This window comes from Triturus cristatus, chromosome 12 (assembly GCF_964204655.1).
Source record: "Triturus cristatus chromosome 12, aTriCri1.1, whole genome shotgun sequence".
Classification (NCBI taxonomy): Eukaryota; Metazoa; Chordata; class Amphibia; order Caudata; family Salamandridae; genus Triturus; species Triturus cristatus.
In genome coordinates, this window is record NC_140595.1 from 744812044 (window position 1) to 744830085 (window position 18042).

The window sequence follows — 18042 nt, forward strand, 5'->3', positions numbered from 1 at the left end:
GTTGCAGGGACATGTAGGGGTATTTGGCCAAACAATGAGGGCGTTGTAGTTGCTTTTGTGCCTTTTATTATGTTGTGTGGTCTTGTAGATTTTGTTGAGTTCTGGTCGTCTTTGTGTTTATTTTTGTAAATGTGTATCTTTCTCTCTATTCAGTTTTTTTACAAAATTGTAGTTGTGTCCGTTTTAGGAAGCTGTGGGTTTCTTTGTTTTTACACACGCCTTGACTCAATATTTTAAGAGTGAGTGGTTGAATGTAGGCTGTGACCTGCTCCCTCACGTGAGTCCTAGAGTGACAAGTGTTTGTTTCCCCTTGCCCTAAGAGAGTGTCCTGGAAGCACGCCGAGGAAGGGTTCTGTTAGTAGTCGTGACACAAGTATGTGACTGACTACTCAGCTGAGGGAATGGGTTTGTATACTTCCCGCTTTGGTGTTTGAATTAAAGACAGCCTGGAGAGAGCTGTGAGAGAGCTTCAAGGAGGAAGGATGCAAGGGAGCTGTGGGGGAGTATGAGAGGGAAGTAGGACTGAACCCTGCATGCATTTACCACGCATGCCTATACAAGTCAGTCAGTTCCACGAATGCGACGTTACCATACGTTACTTTACCACCCAAGTCGTTACAATGACTTTCCTCAGGGGGGCGCTGGACTCTGGAATAGTATAAACTACTATTCCAACTCCAGTCTATGCAACAGTAGGGTAGGTGTCAGACTTAAAATCCAATAACACACCCCCTAAAGCAAGTCGTTGAAAATACTTGCGGGGTAAAGGAACGTGTGGCAACGTCACAGTCGGGGGAGTGACTTCCCTGTTAAGGTTGGACATGGCTCTGACTGCGTAGGAAAGGACGTTTTTACCGTCCGAGAGCTGGGACTGTGGCCAGTGAGTCTGTCATGAGGCATTGCAGTATAGTCCTCTCGGTTCACCTGAATCCCGACTGCCTTAATGGTCTTTAATCATTGGACACACCTCACTACAAGCACTCTCTACAAGCTCCTAGACTCACTCCTTCCTCACACTACCATCACCAGACCATACAGGTATCTGCCAAAACTCAGGCCTATGTATGTCATTAATTATTGTCTTCAAAACTTTGAACAGACTGTTCCCCGGCTGACTGAAATTATTCTTAGTTATTTACCCCTCCTGCAATATTCAGAGCAAAACCTTCCCGCCATACAGACACCTCCTTGCGTGCCCTCAACGTTCCTGTCATTGGGCTTGTTTGGCCCTCAGCTCTGACACTCCCACCCAATTAATTTACGTTACATCTCCTCACTCCTCACTTCCACTACCTTCTCAGAAAGGAAAGAAAGATTGACCACCACTGTGTCCTAAACCCACCCTCCTCTTTTCAATAATGTCTCTCTATAAATATGTAAATGAAAGATTGAGGGATATAATGTCGTGTGTTGTGGTTCATTCGCCTGTTACCATTCCCACCATCCTACTAATTTTATCCACCCAAGCAGTGCCATAAATACTCAGCCCATCTCTGTCCTTGTTCTTCTTAGGTTCCGCTTATGGGCTTACCGCTGGTTGCAGACTTTCCAATTAGCCATTAAAGAGATTAACGCGGACCCGGAGCTGTTGCCTAACATCACACTTGGCTTCGCCATTCTTGACAGCGGCGAATCAGCGCACACGGTCCTGGAGGGTGTTACCTGGCTGCTGTCTGGAAGAGAGTCATCCATTCCCAATTACCAGTGCTCCTCACCTCGGCCGCTGGCTGGTGTCATTGGGGACGCGTCTTCCTCCATGTCCATCCCAATGGCACGGATGCTGGGGCTGTACAGGTATCCACAGGTACGAACTCTGGCTACCCGCGTCAGACATCCACTTACAGCAGAGGGTAGGATCAAGGATTGGGCAATCATCATGAAGACCAAACATGAGGGAGTAGGCAATGCGATGTTAGCACTGTATTCATATCTCCTCCATATTATACATCTGTCACTACCAAATATTTGTCATTCGCAAAAAATATACTGTTATCGCCTCGTGTGCTCCCAAATTCATACTCTTCTTCATGACTAGTGTTCAGAGCTTGTAGCTCCAGAAAGTCCTCTGTCTACCAATATGCCAGCAGGTGATACATGCATTCTTTCTCTTCTTCATCTCTTACCACATGCTTCCCATGTATTCCACTGGGCTCACTTCATTTGCTCCACGATCCTTGGCTTGCACTTTTTTTAATGCTTGATTTTCAAATTGATGCATCCCTTAACATTTCCATAGCTATGCTCTCTGGTTTCTTGCTCTTCTCATGGCAGACCTCTTAGCTCATCATCACACTTCTTCCTGTGTCCCCCTACTATCCTCCCTCTTGACTTTACTCTGTTGGAATTATTTATTTTGAACTATTGCACTCTATGCTCTCGCTATTCTCTTTTTTGCCATGGAACAAATCTTCAAGCCCTTCTGAAGGTTTTCTGTAGTCTCAAGAGAGTTCTTCTATCTCCCTCTGCTCCAGAAGGTTGCTGCCCACGTCTACAGAAATACAAGACATATTTGTAAAGGTGCTCAGCAGCCTTGATTTTTCAGTGTGCTCTGGAGATGATGGTGTCTGGTGAAGACCACCCTTTGAGTTTATGGTCCAGAATGTTTTTAACTATAAGGCATATGAAATGGTGAAAACTGATTCTTCATCTATTGTGATGGAAGTTTTGATGTTATTAACATAATAATATAACACTTTTATTTGTTTACATATGTAACAGATGCCAGTAACAGTAACTATACTTCCCAGGATGTTTGCAACTGCTTGTAGCAGCAGTAACAATATTGGGAGAGAATGTAACCCACATGGGTGCAGTGAAATATCTTTAGGAGCCACATTGGATATTTTGTGTGGCTATTGGAAGTTCATTTACTGTCCCTCTGTTGAGAAGTCACAAAGTGCCTCAGGCCATTGATATTAAGATTTATTGACAACACTCTTTCAATAAGTCCGAGTTTGGAAAGTGGGGACTTCCCAGTTGGACTGTTGGAACTTCAGGAGGTCTGATGTTCACCTTCCACTCCTGAAGCCATTTTAGGGAAATAACATGTACTGTCCCAAACTTCATCTGCACTGGGACCGAACACCCTTAAAAGGCTGTGCAATGGTTTGTATCTGGTGGTCCACCTTTCAATGCAGAGGGGCCAGCAGCACTATAAGGATGGAGAGGTATTACCCTCAGGAGGGTGTGGTGTATGACTTAGGAGAGGCCCGTGGGGATCCTTGGGACTCCTGGCTGAGCTCATTCTGGTGCACACTGACTGTGCACCACTTCATATGTGATGTACAATCAGTGTGTCTACCAATGGTCTATTTGTGCCTGAACATACTTTTGTAAGACGAAGCAGGCACAGAGGCACAGGTGTTCTTTCACTATGCACGGGGCATTACCCCCACAACAAATGAAGAAATGCCCCCATGTGCATTGGTACGATTCACATTATAGGAGGGGTCTCACAAGCACCATTGTCCCTTCTGGAACACCAAAGATCTGGGAAGCTCTAATAAAGGGGAAAACATCTGTTACATCCCTTGTGTGCTTTGTGTATTATGGCTCCTGATATCCACTATAGTTCTGCCTTCTGCTATTCTTGGAAAACACTATTGGAGGTGTCCCAAATGCTTTTGCCAGCTATTCCTGAAGGAAGCTTTGTCATCTAAGCAGGTAACACAGAAGTAGTTCAGTACACTTAGACATTGGTCAACCAGCCTCTTGAATATAGCTCTGGCATTCTTTAAAGCAAGATGCCATCACCCTGAACTGATACAGGTTATATCAGTGTGTGCAGTGTAAATGGCGTCCAACAGAGTTCACAAGACACCCATGGACCAAATGATGATTTCCCCATCCCGGTTGCCTTCATTCTTATCTATGGATCCGACAATGCATGTGCATAGGTCTTGGACCCTCATCTGAGCATATGTAGGAGGCTGGGGAAACAGATACTTGCTTCTCTGCCAGCAGTGTCTGTCTAGCACCCTAACTCAGGTTCCAATTCCATCTATTGAGCTGTGCATGCCATCTCCAACCAATAAAGGGCATTGGCTAAAAACATCTAATTTCAGTAGAATTGCCCCCCAGAAAGCCTGAGAAGAGTGCCCCCAAAGCATACTGACCCTTTCCAGCATATAGTGTAACTTCATCTGGACTTCACCAAGAGACCCACGCGTGTGCTCAGAAAGAGATGTATTAGAAACAGTACCCTGCTTATTGCTTTTTCCCTGAAAGTCAGGAATAAGCCTGCAACTTTAAACAAGCCTGCTGTAACTCCAAAAGAAAGGAAGTATAGTGCCTGCTGTGAGGAGAGGAGTAGGGACCCTAACCATGAGAACACAGCCCCTGCTGTGGATGCCTACATGGTGGGGTACTCCATCAAGGAACCATGAAGCCATTGCATGTCAGCAGGCTGGTGTTGAACCAAGAGTATCTGTGTCGATGAACTGCGAATTATGGTGGCATGCCATTGATGCATTTCATGCTTATTCACTATTTGTAATTAATGGCCACAACAATTCTCTTCCAAATAAAGAAGAAATATTCAGTCAAAATCCAATTTTAGAAGTCAGTACAACTTTACCTACTCCAAAAATAGGGTTCCTAAATTGCAAAAAATAACGTTTTTGTGGTTACAAACCACGATTCAGTGTTCGTGGCTAACAAAATGATTGATACATCAGACCCATAATTACTACAAGAAAACTATGCCATGGCCATATTTAAACATCTGCATTAAATTACTATGATATCCTGATGATATAATGGTTAGATGTAATCATTAAATTACTAATGTGTTCTGGTAACATGACCTTAACAACCATTAAATATTTACTGTCTGGTGATGATAATGTGGACATATGTCATTTTTAAATTACTACCATGGCCTGATCATGTAGCCCTGTATAAGAATTAAAATATTAGTACACGCAGGAGACATGGCCATATGTAACCATACACATTACATCAGTATTATTTGCTGAAGACGGGACCATATATAAGAATTAAATGACTACTATTTTGTGAAGACGTGGCCACATAATAGAACTAATGTCCTTTTTATTCATTGATTTTGTTTTGCAGTTTTATAAAGCAAGAGGTTGGCCCAAGGGTGTTAGTGTGCCCAGTAAGTGATTTGCCCAGAATCACAGAATGTTGATTGGAAGCCAGGACTCAACCATTAGGATGATGTGGCCATATCTTTCATTTAACTATTACTTTATGCTGATGACGTGGACAAAGGTGAGCGTTCATTTCTGACTGTAGTTTGGAGAAGTGTCTATGTGTAGCCAGAAGCATTAAATTGCTACTGGGTCCTGATTATGTGGCCTTCTCTAACCAATAAATTACTACTATGGCCGATGAGGTAACCATACGTATGCTGCTGATGTGGCTATTATGCTACATGAATGAGCATATGTTTTGAGGAAGCTAAGAGAAAAGTACTAATCATTGATTTTTGCCATTTTTATATCTCAGGAAGAGGACAACAAGCACAATCTTGCAGGACAAAGTGCTGCAGCAGTTCACTATGTTTTGTAACTCTTTGCAGATCAGCTACTTTTCCACACTTCCTCTTCTGAGCGATCGCAGTCAATTCCCTTCCTTCTTCAGGACTATACCCAGTGATGAATTTCAGCACCGTGGCCTTGCTCGACTTGTGATCCACTTTGGTTGGACCTGGATTGGCATCATAGCTGTGGAAGACGACTATGGTCAGCTGGGGAGCCAGAACCTGAAAAAGGAAATTGAGAAGGCTGGAGGCTGTGTGGCATTCTCAGAGTTCTTCCCAACAACCTTCTCAGAGGGCAGAACTCAGCAGATTATTGAGGTGATCAGAAGCTCATCGGCCAAAGCTATTTTGGTGATCTCCTTCGACTCGTATTTGATGCCAGTTATGGTGGAAGCTTCAAGGCAAAATATCACTGGGAAAGTATGGGTGGCCACTGAGGCATGGTCCATGGCCTCCAGCCTAACTGGGATGAACCATCAAAACACTCTGGAGGGCACCATTGGCTTTGCCATCCGTAGGGGAGAAATTCCTGAACTAAACAAGTTTCTGACTTCCGTCCACCCATCTTCCTCTCCCATGGACATTTTCATCAAGGAGTTTTGGGGTCTGGCTTTTGATTGCCTGTGGCCCCCTCCAGTTGAGAATCAGGAACTAGAAACAAATGACTACACACCCACAAAACAATTCTGTACGGGCACAGAGAATCTGAAGTCTATTCACACACCTTATACAGATGCCTCAGAAATCCGGATAACGTACAATGTCCACAATGCTGTGTATGCACTTGCACATGCTTTGCATGACCTCGTTTCATGTCAACCTGGAGAAGGACCTTTTGCAAATAGAGCCTGTGCCCAAAGGAATAATTTTGAGCCCTGGCAGGTAAGAAAAAACTTTTGATTATGGTTGCAAATTTACAAATATTATACCCTTTACAAATGTGCTGAGCATGCACTTAGTCTGACACCCAAAGAATGGTTAGTCAAAGTATTGCTTTGGCTGAAGTTCAGGGCTACCAGCGGAACAAGCAGTCTGTATAGTTGAAGTGATACCTATTGGAAGTCACAATATGGCACTGGGTGAAGTCCTACAGACATATACCAGTATTCCAGCGGCACACACTTTTCAGAGTATCACATTTTCTGAAGCCTTTTCCAGAGCAAGGAATGCTGCCCAGTGGCCAGTCACCATATGGCAATGCTAAGTAACTTATGTAGGGAGCAGAAGAAAGCAGTGCAGCAGTGACAATCAGTGGCCAGCCACACTATGGCATATGTAGAGGTCCAGTGGAGGACGTAGAATGAGACCAGTTCTGTAGTGACGGCGAGTGGCCTATCACAGTATAGTATTAGTAGACGTCCTGTGGAAGAATCAGAATTGGCCCAGTGCCCAATGATCAGCCAGAGTATGGCTTTGACCTTGGGCCTCCTGACAGTAAAAAGTCAAATTTTTAGCACCGACACCCACAAGAAACTAAGAAGTAGTATTATCTAAGGACCTAAAGAGGGATCCAACAGGCACAGGTACACTGGTGAGTGTCAGTGATCACTCAAAGTTTTTAGGTCCTGGTGGGGAAGCACAAAGAAAGTGGTGCAGTAGTGACACCCTGTGGGCCCCATAATATTGCATTGGTAGAGTTCCTAGAGGCAGAAGAGAGGCCCCAGTACAATAGGGATACTCAGTGACCAATATTAATGTGACTTCTGATGAGTTCCTTGTGAGAGTACATAGCTCCCTATGCAGCAGTGACAGTGACTCATCATAAAAGGACTTTAACTGAGATCCTTATAGAAGCATACAGACAGACAGGCGGTAACAACAACTTTCTCATCAGCTGCATTATAACATTGGCAGAGGTACTGATGGGAGCAGACACAGAACCTCCTTATGAGATGGCCAATAATGAGCCAAATAATTCTGACCCCTGGAGAGACTGTTACCGGCTAGAACTGTATCTATGTAGGCCAGAATAATCAGCCCATTGCAAGTTGGACACTGAGGGCCTAATACACAAAGGGCCTCAGCACTTGTGGCATATGCCCCACAGTCGTGGGTGATCCTCTGCAGTCGGGGTGGAATCTCCGCAAATTGAATTATTGTGGAGATTCTGACCCGAGCGAGGAGACCTGTGGGTCCTTCACCATGAGTGTGGAGGCCCTTTGTGTATCAGGCCATGAGAGTGCTCTAAGGAACATGGGACAACTGGGGGCTATCTGATTTAAAGCATTCAAGCCCCGGGCTTATTACTCATTCCTTGTCTAATTTCCACTTGGAAAATTTGACTACAGCTGTTTGAGCACCTGGAACCACAGTCAAAACTGGACTGGCCTGAAGGTTTCCACAAATATGTGTAATCATAGTGGGCCTGGTAACAACAATTGTCTGTCCAACTAGAGATAATAAATTACTTGTAAGTAGGTCCATACGGAGGAGTAGTAGCAACTCCAAGTTTCCAGTGGTAATAAGCTAAAGTTATGGTAGGTGCAAAAAGATGCACTTTCAGCAGTGACACCCAGTGGTCTTTCACAGAACTGCAATGATTGAAGTCCTGGGCGGTGCAAAAAGACAGTATGTATTAGGGACTCCAGTGTCCAGACAGAATGTCTCAATGACCAATTTCCTGAAATAAAGACCCTGATGTCACTGCAGCACTTACATCTACTAAAACACATACAACCATTCGCTTCTTTTAACTAACCATCTTCACTTTTTTTGTTTCTTCAGCTTCTCTATTACCTGGAAAGAGTTCACTTTAGGAAGGGTGGAGAAGAGCACTTTTTTGATGTTCTGGGCAATCCACCAGCAGTTTACGACATAGTTAATTGGCAGCAGGCTGGAGGGGGCAAGATGGAGTTTGTCACAGTAGGCCGGTTCGAGGCTGCCGCACTACCAGGCCAAGATCTCCTTCTGAACCACAGCGCCATTTTGTGGAATGGCAGCAGTCGGCAGGTACGTCTGAAAATAGATCCCTAGTGGGGAATGAGTGACAGCTATTCAACAAATTCATTGAATATTATAGCAAATATCACCAAAGAGAAATTCACGTAGGAAAATGTCACCTTGGGATTGAATTCCTGAACTATTTAAAAAAAACTGTGGTCAAAATTCTGGTACTTAGAAAAACATAATATGTACAGTAAACTAATTAGATTTTTGATTGCAAACTAAAACACAGAATTTGGAGAGGCCTGCAATTTTGATTGTAAAATAAAATATAATAATTGAGTAAAACACTGGCTATAACATTTCAAGTAAAATTGTGAGAAATATTTCTATGTTGTCCCTATGGTAATTCCTTCATCGATGTCAGTATATTGGGTTTTTTACAATAAGTACTCTTGCAAGGAGCTGGTGTGCTGTGCTCTGGTGATGTCTTGTTTCATGATTCTCTGCTCGCTGTCATGAGGATGTTTTCTGAAGAGCCTCCCTCCTATTTTCTGTATTTGGATTTTATGGCCTGGAGTTACAGTTGTGTGATCCCTTAATGAGCTGTAACTTAGCATTATCCAGATACCCAATTTTAAAACATGCAAGAAGGACAGAAAATGTCAGCATGTCAAAAATCTATAGGATTTACAGAAATAACATTACTAATAATCCATAAGAGTACATTTAGATTTTTTGATGGGTGACAGTGGATTTAGTGGAATGCTGAGAAACGTACACTACACGTTGTAGCTGTCTGATGGCATTCCAATAAAGAGAGAGAGTGAGAGTGCTAACATTTGGTGTGGGTGACAAAAAAGAACGAGACACCCACTGTGGAGCGTACTCAGAGTTCACTGCATTTCCTATGAATCTACCTGCAGGAAATTAGTTATTGCATGAAAATGATACGCAAGTGTGTGTGTGTGTGTCTGCATCCTCTTCTTTCCACATCTGTATGCTTTTCCTGTCCATCATGTTCCCTACCTTATACCTGCTAGATTTTAAAATCTAAAATTAGGAACAATCTTGAAGACAACGGAAAGATATTTACAGCTTTTCATAATTATGCTTTGTAACTGAGTTTCAACTGCACAGGAAGCCAATTGGTGGGCAGCCTAGTTAAAATTAACATTTATGTGCCAAAGAGGGAGAACAGATGACCCACACCAGGTGCCACTTAGACAGTTACAATTATCTCTCATTGCCCACCTCTTGGTACCTTAGCCCTATCGCACCTTGCTTGTGCCGATGATATTGTCTTAATCAGTTGGCCTAACCAGAATATTAATTGTACTTGCAGAATTTCTAACAACAAACAAGTTAGAACTCAACACAACAAAAACAAAAAACATGCTTATTAGTAATCGGGCAGACCATCCGCATAACATCTGGCTAAAAGGAAAATCCTTAGAAAATGTGTCAGCTACCTGGGATATTACATTGACAATAAACTGACTCATCGCGAACAGAAGAATTATATGGCTCAACGGGCAAGTGCACTAACTTTTGCTTATAAGTCTACGGGAAGAAATCACCATACACTGTTTTTGCACAATGCACTTAAATCCACTTGCACTTTGGACCTCTGGAATAAAAATCTATTATTTTTAACATTTAAGTTAGCACTTAACTAAGCCGCAAAACTCCATTCTCTATTATTGGACAAAAGTACTTTTAGCCAAAGATCTCATTCCTGAACACTACTCAACAACTATAAAGTCCGCAAAACAGCGGCCTATTTAGATCAAACTTTTTCAGTCCACTTAAAAAGAAAGCTAATGGCATTACGCCTTGGAAATTATCCCTCACTATCAGATACGCCAAGGTGGAAAAACATTGGCTTAAAAACGTGTCGCCTGTGTGGTAGTTAAAAGGAAGACCTTATCCACCTTATACGTATCTGCCAGAAACTTCATCCAGCATATGTCACTTTACTAAAGGAAGCTTTCGGGATTAGAGGAATACGATCCTGCAGCTCCACTATGATTCCAGGGCTTGATCCATCTGACCCGCAGATGAACTGCATACTGGTTAAGTTCCTTTATATACATGATCAGGCTGTTCAGTCTAAGCCACCAAGTGAGGGTTGATCCACTGAAGAAATAACGCCTGCCGTAACCGTAACCATAGTGCAAGGGTGTCTGCGTGCAGGAGAAAGATTGTTTATGTGCAGGAAGGTCCCCCTTCCAGTACATAAACAATCTTTAAATGCCATTTTGTCACTTCTATGTGTGCTGCTTAATGCAGTACACATGGAAGTCACAAAATGTCTTCTTTTTTTAAAAGATTGTTTACATGCAGGAAGGGGGACCTTTCTGTACATGAACAATCCATGGCTTTTTGCTTATGAGAAACCCCACTGCCTTCAGCCTCAGTTAAAGAGCTCTGCATTGTGCCTTATCACGAACATCCCATCCACATTCTTTGCTTGCCCCAACACCAAGAAAGAACTCTTTGTAGCATGAGTGGTACAAGACTCAAACGTTTCATACAAAGCTACAGCAAGACAACATATGGGAAAAAGAAGTACATGGGAGCCTACCACCCCAGTTTTAAAGGCCATCTCTAATTTCCTTAACAGAGGCGGCTTGTGAAGTCTCTAGTCAGCTGTAATAAAGAAATGGCGTAGTGTTCAATCAGTTATTACAGATGAGTTGTGACATCATAATGCCTGCTGCCAGGGCCATCAGCCAAGGTGGAACACGAGTAAGAGAGCAGAACTGCAGCTGTAGTAAACAGCAACATACTATGACCTTCACAGTTTTTTCACCTGACACATTAAACGCATTAAACTGATTCAAATATCTATTTGCAACAAATTGCTAAATGTTTTTGATGCAATAGGGGGGTACTTTTTCTCATATCTATCTATCTATCTATCTATCTATCTATCTATCTATCTATCTATCTATCTATCTATCTATCTATCTGTCTGTCTGTCTGTCTGTCTGTCTGTCTGTCTGTCTGTCTGTCTGTCTGTCTGTCTGTCTGTCTGTCTGTCTGTCTGTCTGTCTGTCTGTCTGTCTGTCTGTCTGTCTGTCTGTCTATCTATCTATCTATCTATCTATCTATCTATCTATCTATCTATCTATCTATCTATCCATCTATCTATCTATCTATCGTCGCCAGTAGGTAGTTATAGTTAGAACCTAGTTTCCATAGGAAAAGCATTTTTTGATTTGCTAATAACGTTGGCGTTGTTTGACGAATCTTCGCGAAATTCTCCCAGAAAAAAGTCTATCCAGGTCAGCTCCTATCCTGGAAGTTCGGGGGTGATTTGTCAAGAGGAGGCTGAGTGAGAAAAAAGGGGGGTCCCAAAACGCGTTTTCACCATGTTAATTTCTATAGGTAATTTTGAGACGGGCTACAGCCCAAACTGCTGAACGGAATTACCCCAAACTTGGCAAAAAGGTGTAGCTTGGTTCAGAAAGTAACCTTTTTTTTTAAATGGTGTAAATCAGTTCAGTAGTTTTTGAGAAATTCAAAAAATAAGAGTCAAAAATCAATTTCCCATAGGAAACTTTGGGCAAGGCTACAGCCGAAACTGCTGAACGGAATTACCCCAAATTTGGCAAAAGGCAGTGCTTGGTTCAGAAAGCGACCTTTTTTTAAAATGGTGTAAATCCGTTGATTAGTTGTTGAGAAATTCAAAAAAATAAAAGTTTCGATATCTAGGGCAACGGTGGATTCGCAAACCCTTTCGATCAGAGAAAGAAAGATACAAAACAAGAGAAGAGGATAGAGTAGAAACCCCCTGACCCCCTAGGCCTGCTCGGGGGGTTCCAGAAGGACTCCCAGGGCCAAAAAAAGCATTTAAAAAAAAAGAATTACGGCACAATTCATGTTGGGGTCGCGAATTCTGCTGAAATTGTGAAAAGACAATGAAGCGCGGGTTCCCGCATTTTATTTTAATGAGGCCCCTGGCATTTCTTAAAAAATAATAGCGGGGGCCCGTGGGGCCCCCCGCAGCCCTGGGGACCACCACGTCCGCGGGGCTTCACTCATGTTGGGAGGGGGGGCACGCGGCCCTCCTCCTGGAGCCTATGATGGCTCTGGGGACGACACCCCCCAGGGCCGGCTCCTGCAGTGTCCCCACCCCCGGGACACTGCTGTTTGCTATGACAGGGCGGGAGCCGCGCGGCTCCTGCCCTCTCATAGCAAACTTGCTTTGGATTTTGGAAGCGAGAGCTGGGAAACCTGCTCTCGCTTCCAAAATCCAAAGCTGATTGCTTTTCCACACGGGGAGGTGCATGTCAGCAGCTCCCCGTGTGGAAAAGCAATGCCGGATCCCGCAGGACACGGGGAGCAGGAGGGACCATGGGGGCATTGGGGCTCCCCCCAAGGTCTCCAACGGTGAGGCCAGGCCCCAGGGTATGGGGTCCTCGGGGCCGGAATTGACCACGGGAGGGGGGCCGACGCGGCCCTCTTCTCGTTGAATTTTTGTGCAGTTCTCAGCGCGGCACTCGAGTACTTCTTAAGTCTTTCAAACACCGAGGGGCACTTTATCGCAACCGAAATGGTGATAAATAAACACACCATTCACAAGCTGGAACAAATAGCCCATATCACCAGTTTACCAGCAATAGCAGCCTCAAAAAGCAACGTCACAGATGAGCCTGGCAAATATTGCAAATTAGATGTAGAGTAGGCGTACCCGTGCAAAATGCAGCAAACACATCACTTCGCAAGTTTCTCAACCACCAGCAAGATCGTCGAAGAGAGTACAAAACAGGCGATAAGTTGTGTTAGTAGTAGGAAGTTTACACCTGCTCTGAGCTGGTGTAAAGTCGGACTACAACCTGCAACATGAAAGGGAGCCTAGCCCAGAGCCACACCTGAATGACTACAGATGCAATGCAGTGAAACTGGGCACGGGCACGTGTGCTCGGCCCCTTTTTATTACCTGGGTCACATGTCCAGTGACGTCTGTGCTGGATACGTGTGGGGAGAGTGTAAGCCAGCCCTCAGGGAATGGTTGTTGCTGGCAGCAAGTACAATAGTAACCATCGGATCACACACAGAGATTCAATCTTAAAGGGTCCATGACTTGTGCTGCACTAAGGTAGGGGCACCAGATGTGAAATAATACACAAAAGAGTCTATCGTAAAGGGTTTATGACTTGTGGTACACTGAGGTAGTGGCATCAGAAGCGCTCTGCGTGTGCACAGCTAGCGATGATGCGTGGTCCAGGGGGGGTGCACTGGTAGCAATGTCTGTTGCCTACTGGACTGCGTCATCTGCAATTGCAACGTGATCTGAATTGTGAGCCCTGCAGTCCGCAATGTAGATGGAAGGCAGTAGTCAGCACAGACATCAAGGAATGCTTTTTGTCACTTCCTCTAGACAAGATTCGAGGACATAGAGTACAATTCTGTCTGCATATAATAAATCATGCCTCAATGTAAATTGTGAGCTCTGCTGATTGCAGTGTAGGTAACAAAAGATGAAATCTGTATGGAATACATTGTCGAAATGTGTAGGTTTCGGGGACGGTATATTTAGTTGCCAACTGGACTCTGCAATTAATGAATCAAGACTGAAATCGAACTGTGAGCTCTGCTGGCCGTGTAGACTGCCATTCAGTGTTCCTTTGGACTTGCAAGATAAATTTGGTAATTGTACTAAAGCTATAATTGATATCAAAAAAGTTAATGAAGCAAGGATACTAAAAGGATATTGTGTAGGTTTCTAAGACGTTGTAGTTAGTTGTCTACTGGACTCTGTAATTAATGAATCAAGACTCAATTTTAATTGTGAGCCGTGCTGACCGCAGTGTAGGCCAGAGGCAGCGGTCAGCAAGGGCCCACAGCCATGTGGTGTTGAGTTGAGCTACACAGTTAGTAGCACCTGAAGCTACCAGCATGTGCGGAGTCTGCGATGATGTGTGGTCCGGGCGGGCCGCACTGGTAGCAATGTCTTTTGTCTAATGAATTCTGCCTTAGTAAGGCTATGTGGCGATGACTTGTGGTGTAGTGAGTTAGTGGCACCTGAAGCAACCAGCGAGTGCACACCCTGCGATGATGCGTGTTCCGGACGGGCCGCACAGGTAGCAATGTCTTTTGTCTAATGAATTCTGCCTCAGTAAGGCCACGTGGTGGTGACTTGTGGTGCACTGAGTTAGTGGCACCTGAAGCACTCAGCATGTGCGCACCCTGTGGTGATAAGTGGTCCGGGCTGGCTGCACTGGTAGCAACGTCTTTTGTCTAATTAATTTTGCCTTAATAAGGCCACGTGGCGTTGACTTGTGGTGCACTGAGTTAGTGGTACCTCTGGTGCTCAGCCTGCTACGCAGCCTGCGATGATGCGTGGTCTGCAATTGCGACTCCATCTGAATTGTGAGCTGTGCTGTCCGCAGTGCAGATTGAAGGCAGTAGTGTGTACAGTCATTACTCTGCGGTGCTGTGCAGCTGTGTTTGCAGGGGCCTGTGTCGAGGTGGCCCGTTGTCATGGCGGTAGCCACGTGGCCGGGTGAGGGCCGCCACTCTGGCAGACGTGTTGGCATTCACACAAGTGAACCACGCCCAGAGCCCCGAACTATTTATTCACACTTCTACGCTGGAGTGGCGTACGTTGGACCAGCCCACTGCGCTTCCGCTTACAGGGGACGACGACACAGGTACATGACCGAGGTCTTCCCCACTGCCGGACGTTACATGGTTGCGTCCACTGTCCACAACACTACAAGCACCAGCAGTATATGTACACATGGAGAGGTTTGACCTCTGCATAGTGAGGTTTGTCCAGCACATCACCGCTACACTTTGTATTGTGTGCATTATTATTGGTGGGTGACTTGCGTCCTTCACACATGTTTGGTTGCCACATCTCTCAAGATTCAGCTATTGTGTGGCTGAGGGGCCATGCCATTTTTAGAAGGTTTGCTGTCCTGTTGTGCGCTGCCTCAGTGGTAGTAGGGGGGTGGTCTGGGGGAGGTCCTGAGGGTGGTGGCAGTGGGTTTTGTGGCCTTCTTGGGTGTGGGAGGTGCATGATCAGTAGCTCTATGACATGTGTTGGTCTTCAGATGTGATTCTGGGCTGAGCTCCCTTTCACACTGTAGGTAGTCGTCCTCCTTTACACCAGTAAAAGGCAGATGTTACATTCCTACTGCTAACGCAGCTTATTGCCTGTTTTTGGATCGCACCACAGATTTGGCTGCTTGTTGAAAATATCGGGAGGTGGTGTTTTCGTGCTATTTTAACATAGGAACGCCTACTCTGCATATTATTAGCGTTAGTTGTTGCTCTCATTTGTGGCGATTTTTTTTTGCGGAAGCTATTGCTGGAAACCTGGCGATATCGGCTGTTTTCACCAGGTTGAGAATGGAATGATAATTTAAAATCACTGAAAAAACTATAGGGTTAATGAACATTATAGTTAGAAATTAGCATTTAATAAACCTTAGAAATTCACTGAAAAAACCATAGGTTTCAGGGACGTTATAGTTAGTTGGACATTTCACTCTTACAAAACCAGAGACATTCGAACGTTATAGTTAGTAGAGCTAACTATAACTTGCGCCCCCGCAATGCACTGCTGATGACGTCACATATTACATCACTCATGACATGGTCAGTGACATCACTGATGACATCACTGATGACATCTCAAATGACATCACTGATGACATCACTGATAACATCATCCACGTGATAATCTGATGCACCTCCTCACACCCTAATATAACCTTTGATACACCCAGTCTAAAATACAGACTACCATTTTCGAAACCATAGACAAATCAATAGCAGTTACTATATACCCACTGACTAATTCCTAGCTATACACACACACACATTCATTCATTCACCCATACAGTTACTCATACATGCAGTCACTCATCAATACAGCACTATTATATGTACTCATACACCTATACAAACACTCATACACCGTCACTCAGCCATAGAGTTATTGACACACCTAGCTAGTCATGTAAAGAATCAATAACACTGCCATATACTCACCTATACAGTTATACATTCACCATCTAACCTATTCGTACAGATACTAACATATACTTACTCTCTTATACAATCACTGACACAAGCAGATACTCATTTATACAGCCACTCTCACAATTACTCACTCTCACATATAGTCATTTATATACTCTAACACTCACATATACTGCCTTTCACATATGTAGTTACTCTCACATATACCAATGAGACATACATTCACTCACCAACACACTGATACACACACTCACTCACCTATACAGATATTTCCACATGCACTATTAAACTTATACACCCAGTAAATTATCCACTCACAAATGTAGGCAGAAAGTCACACAACACCCACCCACGCACACAAACAGTGAGGTACCCATACAGATACTCATGCAACTAATAAGTAACCCATATAGACAGTCATGTACCTAATCAACAACCCATGCAGCAGCTTACACAACTGAGAGACTGATACAAACATTCACACAGTTTAGTCACTAACCCATGCATTCAGTAAGACACATTTAATCACTAACTTATACAGTCAGTCACACACCTATCAAACCATCCACCCACACACTTATACACCAACTCATTCTTCAATACACCTTTGCATTAACATATATAAAATATATTTAAACTTTACAGAAACACACATTCACTGGATGATGTCATCAGTGATGTCATTTGAGATGTCATCAGTGATGTCACTGACCATGTCATGAGTGATATAATATGTGACATCGTCAGCAGTGCATTGCGGGGGCACAAGTTTTAGTTAGCTCTACTAACTATAACGTTCGAATTTCTCTGGTTTTCTACGCGTGAAACGTCCAACTAACTATAATGTCCCTGAAACCAATGGTTTTTTCAGTGAATTTCTAAGGTTTTTAAATACTAATTTCTAACTATAACGTCCCTGAAACCTATGGTTTTTTCAGTGAATATATATATATATATAGAATACATATACATATATAAATTTCACAAAGAGGCGCATGCCTGCAGGTTTCAGACCATCAGGAGTTCCCATGTGAAACGGTGTGCCTAGAACTGAAATATGAAGAGCAGAACCCTCCACAGGAACGGAAGACAATTACATCACTCCAAGGCAGAGTTTGGTTGCAAACGTTTATTCCTTCCACGGCAAAAGAAAACATCAATGCATTTCAGTGTTCATAACGCCTTTGTCACGACGTCGACCATCGGTTTCAGAGTGCAATATGTACAACGTGAAAAAGCAATTAAAACATGCACAGTAATCAATAACAAAGGACCATTATATGATGTCACAAAGCAGCGCCATTTTGAAAATTTCATGTTAAATTGAAAAATCAAATGCGCAGTGTAACTTATAAAACATATTTCAGAATTATGTTCAAATTCATCTCAATATGCACTTGAGCCAAATAAATGTAACCCAAGTGGGCAGGCACTATCAATGTTGTGATCATAATAGATGATAGCGTGCACAGGAACAGTAATAATAACCAGCCTATTACATCATACAGTAGCGCCATATAGAGCACAATAGTCTGTGCGGACTATGAGGTCCACACCTTCCTAAAGTTAGCAAGGCGCATTGATATTCAGCTCCTTTGGAGACTCTTATAATTTACCACAATGTGTGTGGTGATATTTATAGGGTGTACTAT

At 43.6% G+C, this 18042-nt stretch overlaps 1 protein-coding gene across 1 annotated transcript in view; it reads left to right on the forward strand.

Annotated features, from left to right (window-relative positions):
* The window catches only part of LOC146782657 (vomeronasal type-2 receptor 1-like), a 136624-nt gene that overhangs the window by 51200 nt on the left and 67382 nt on the right, over positions 1-18042 (forward strand). The window contains exons 3-5 of the mRNA XM_085637160.1: positions 1513-1804; positions 5546-6388; positions 8231-8455. Of these exons, the coding sequence (XP_085493286.1) occupies positions 1513-1804; positions 5546-6388; positions 8231-8455 (1360 nt within the window). The remainder of the gene's footprint in view (positions 1-1512; positions 1805-5545; positions 6389-8230; positions 8456-18042) is intronic.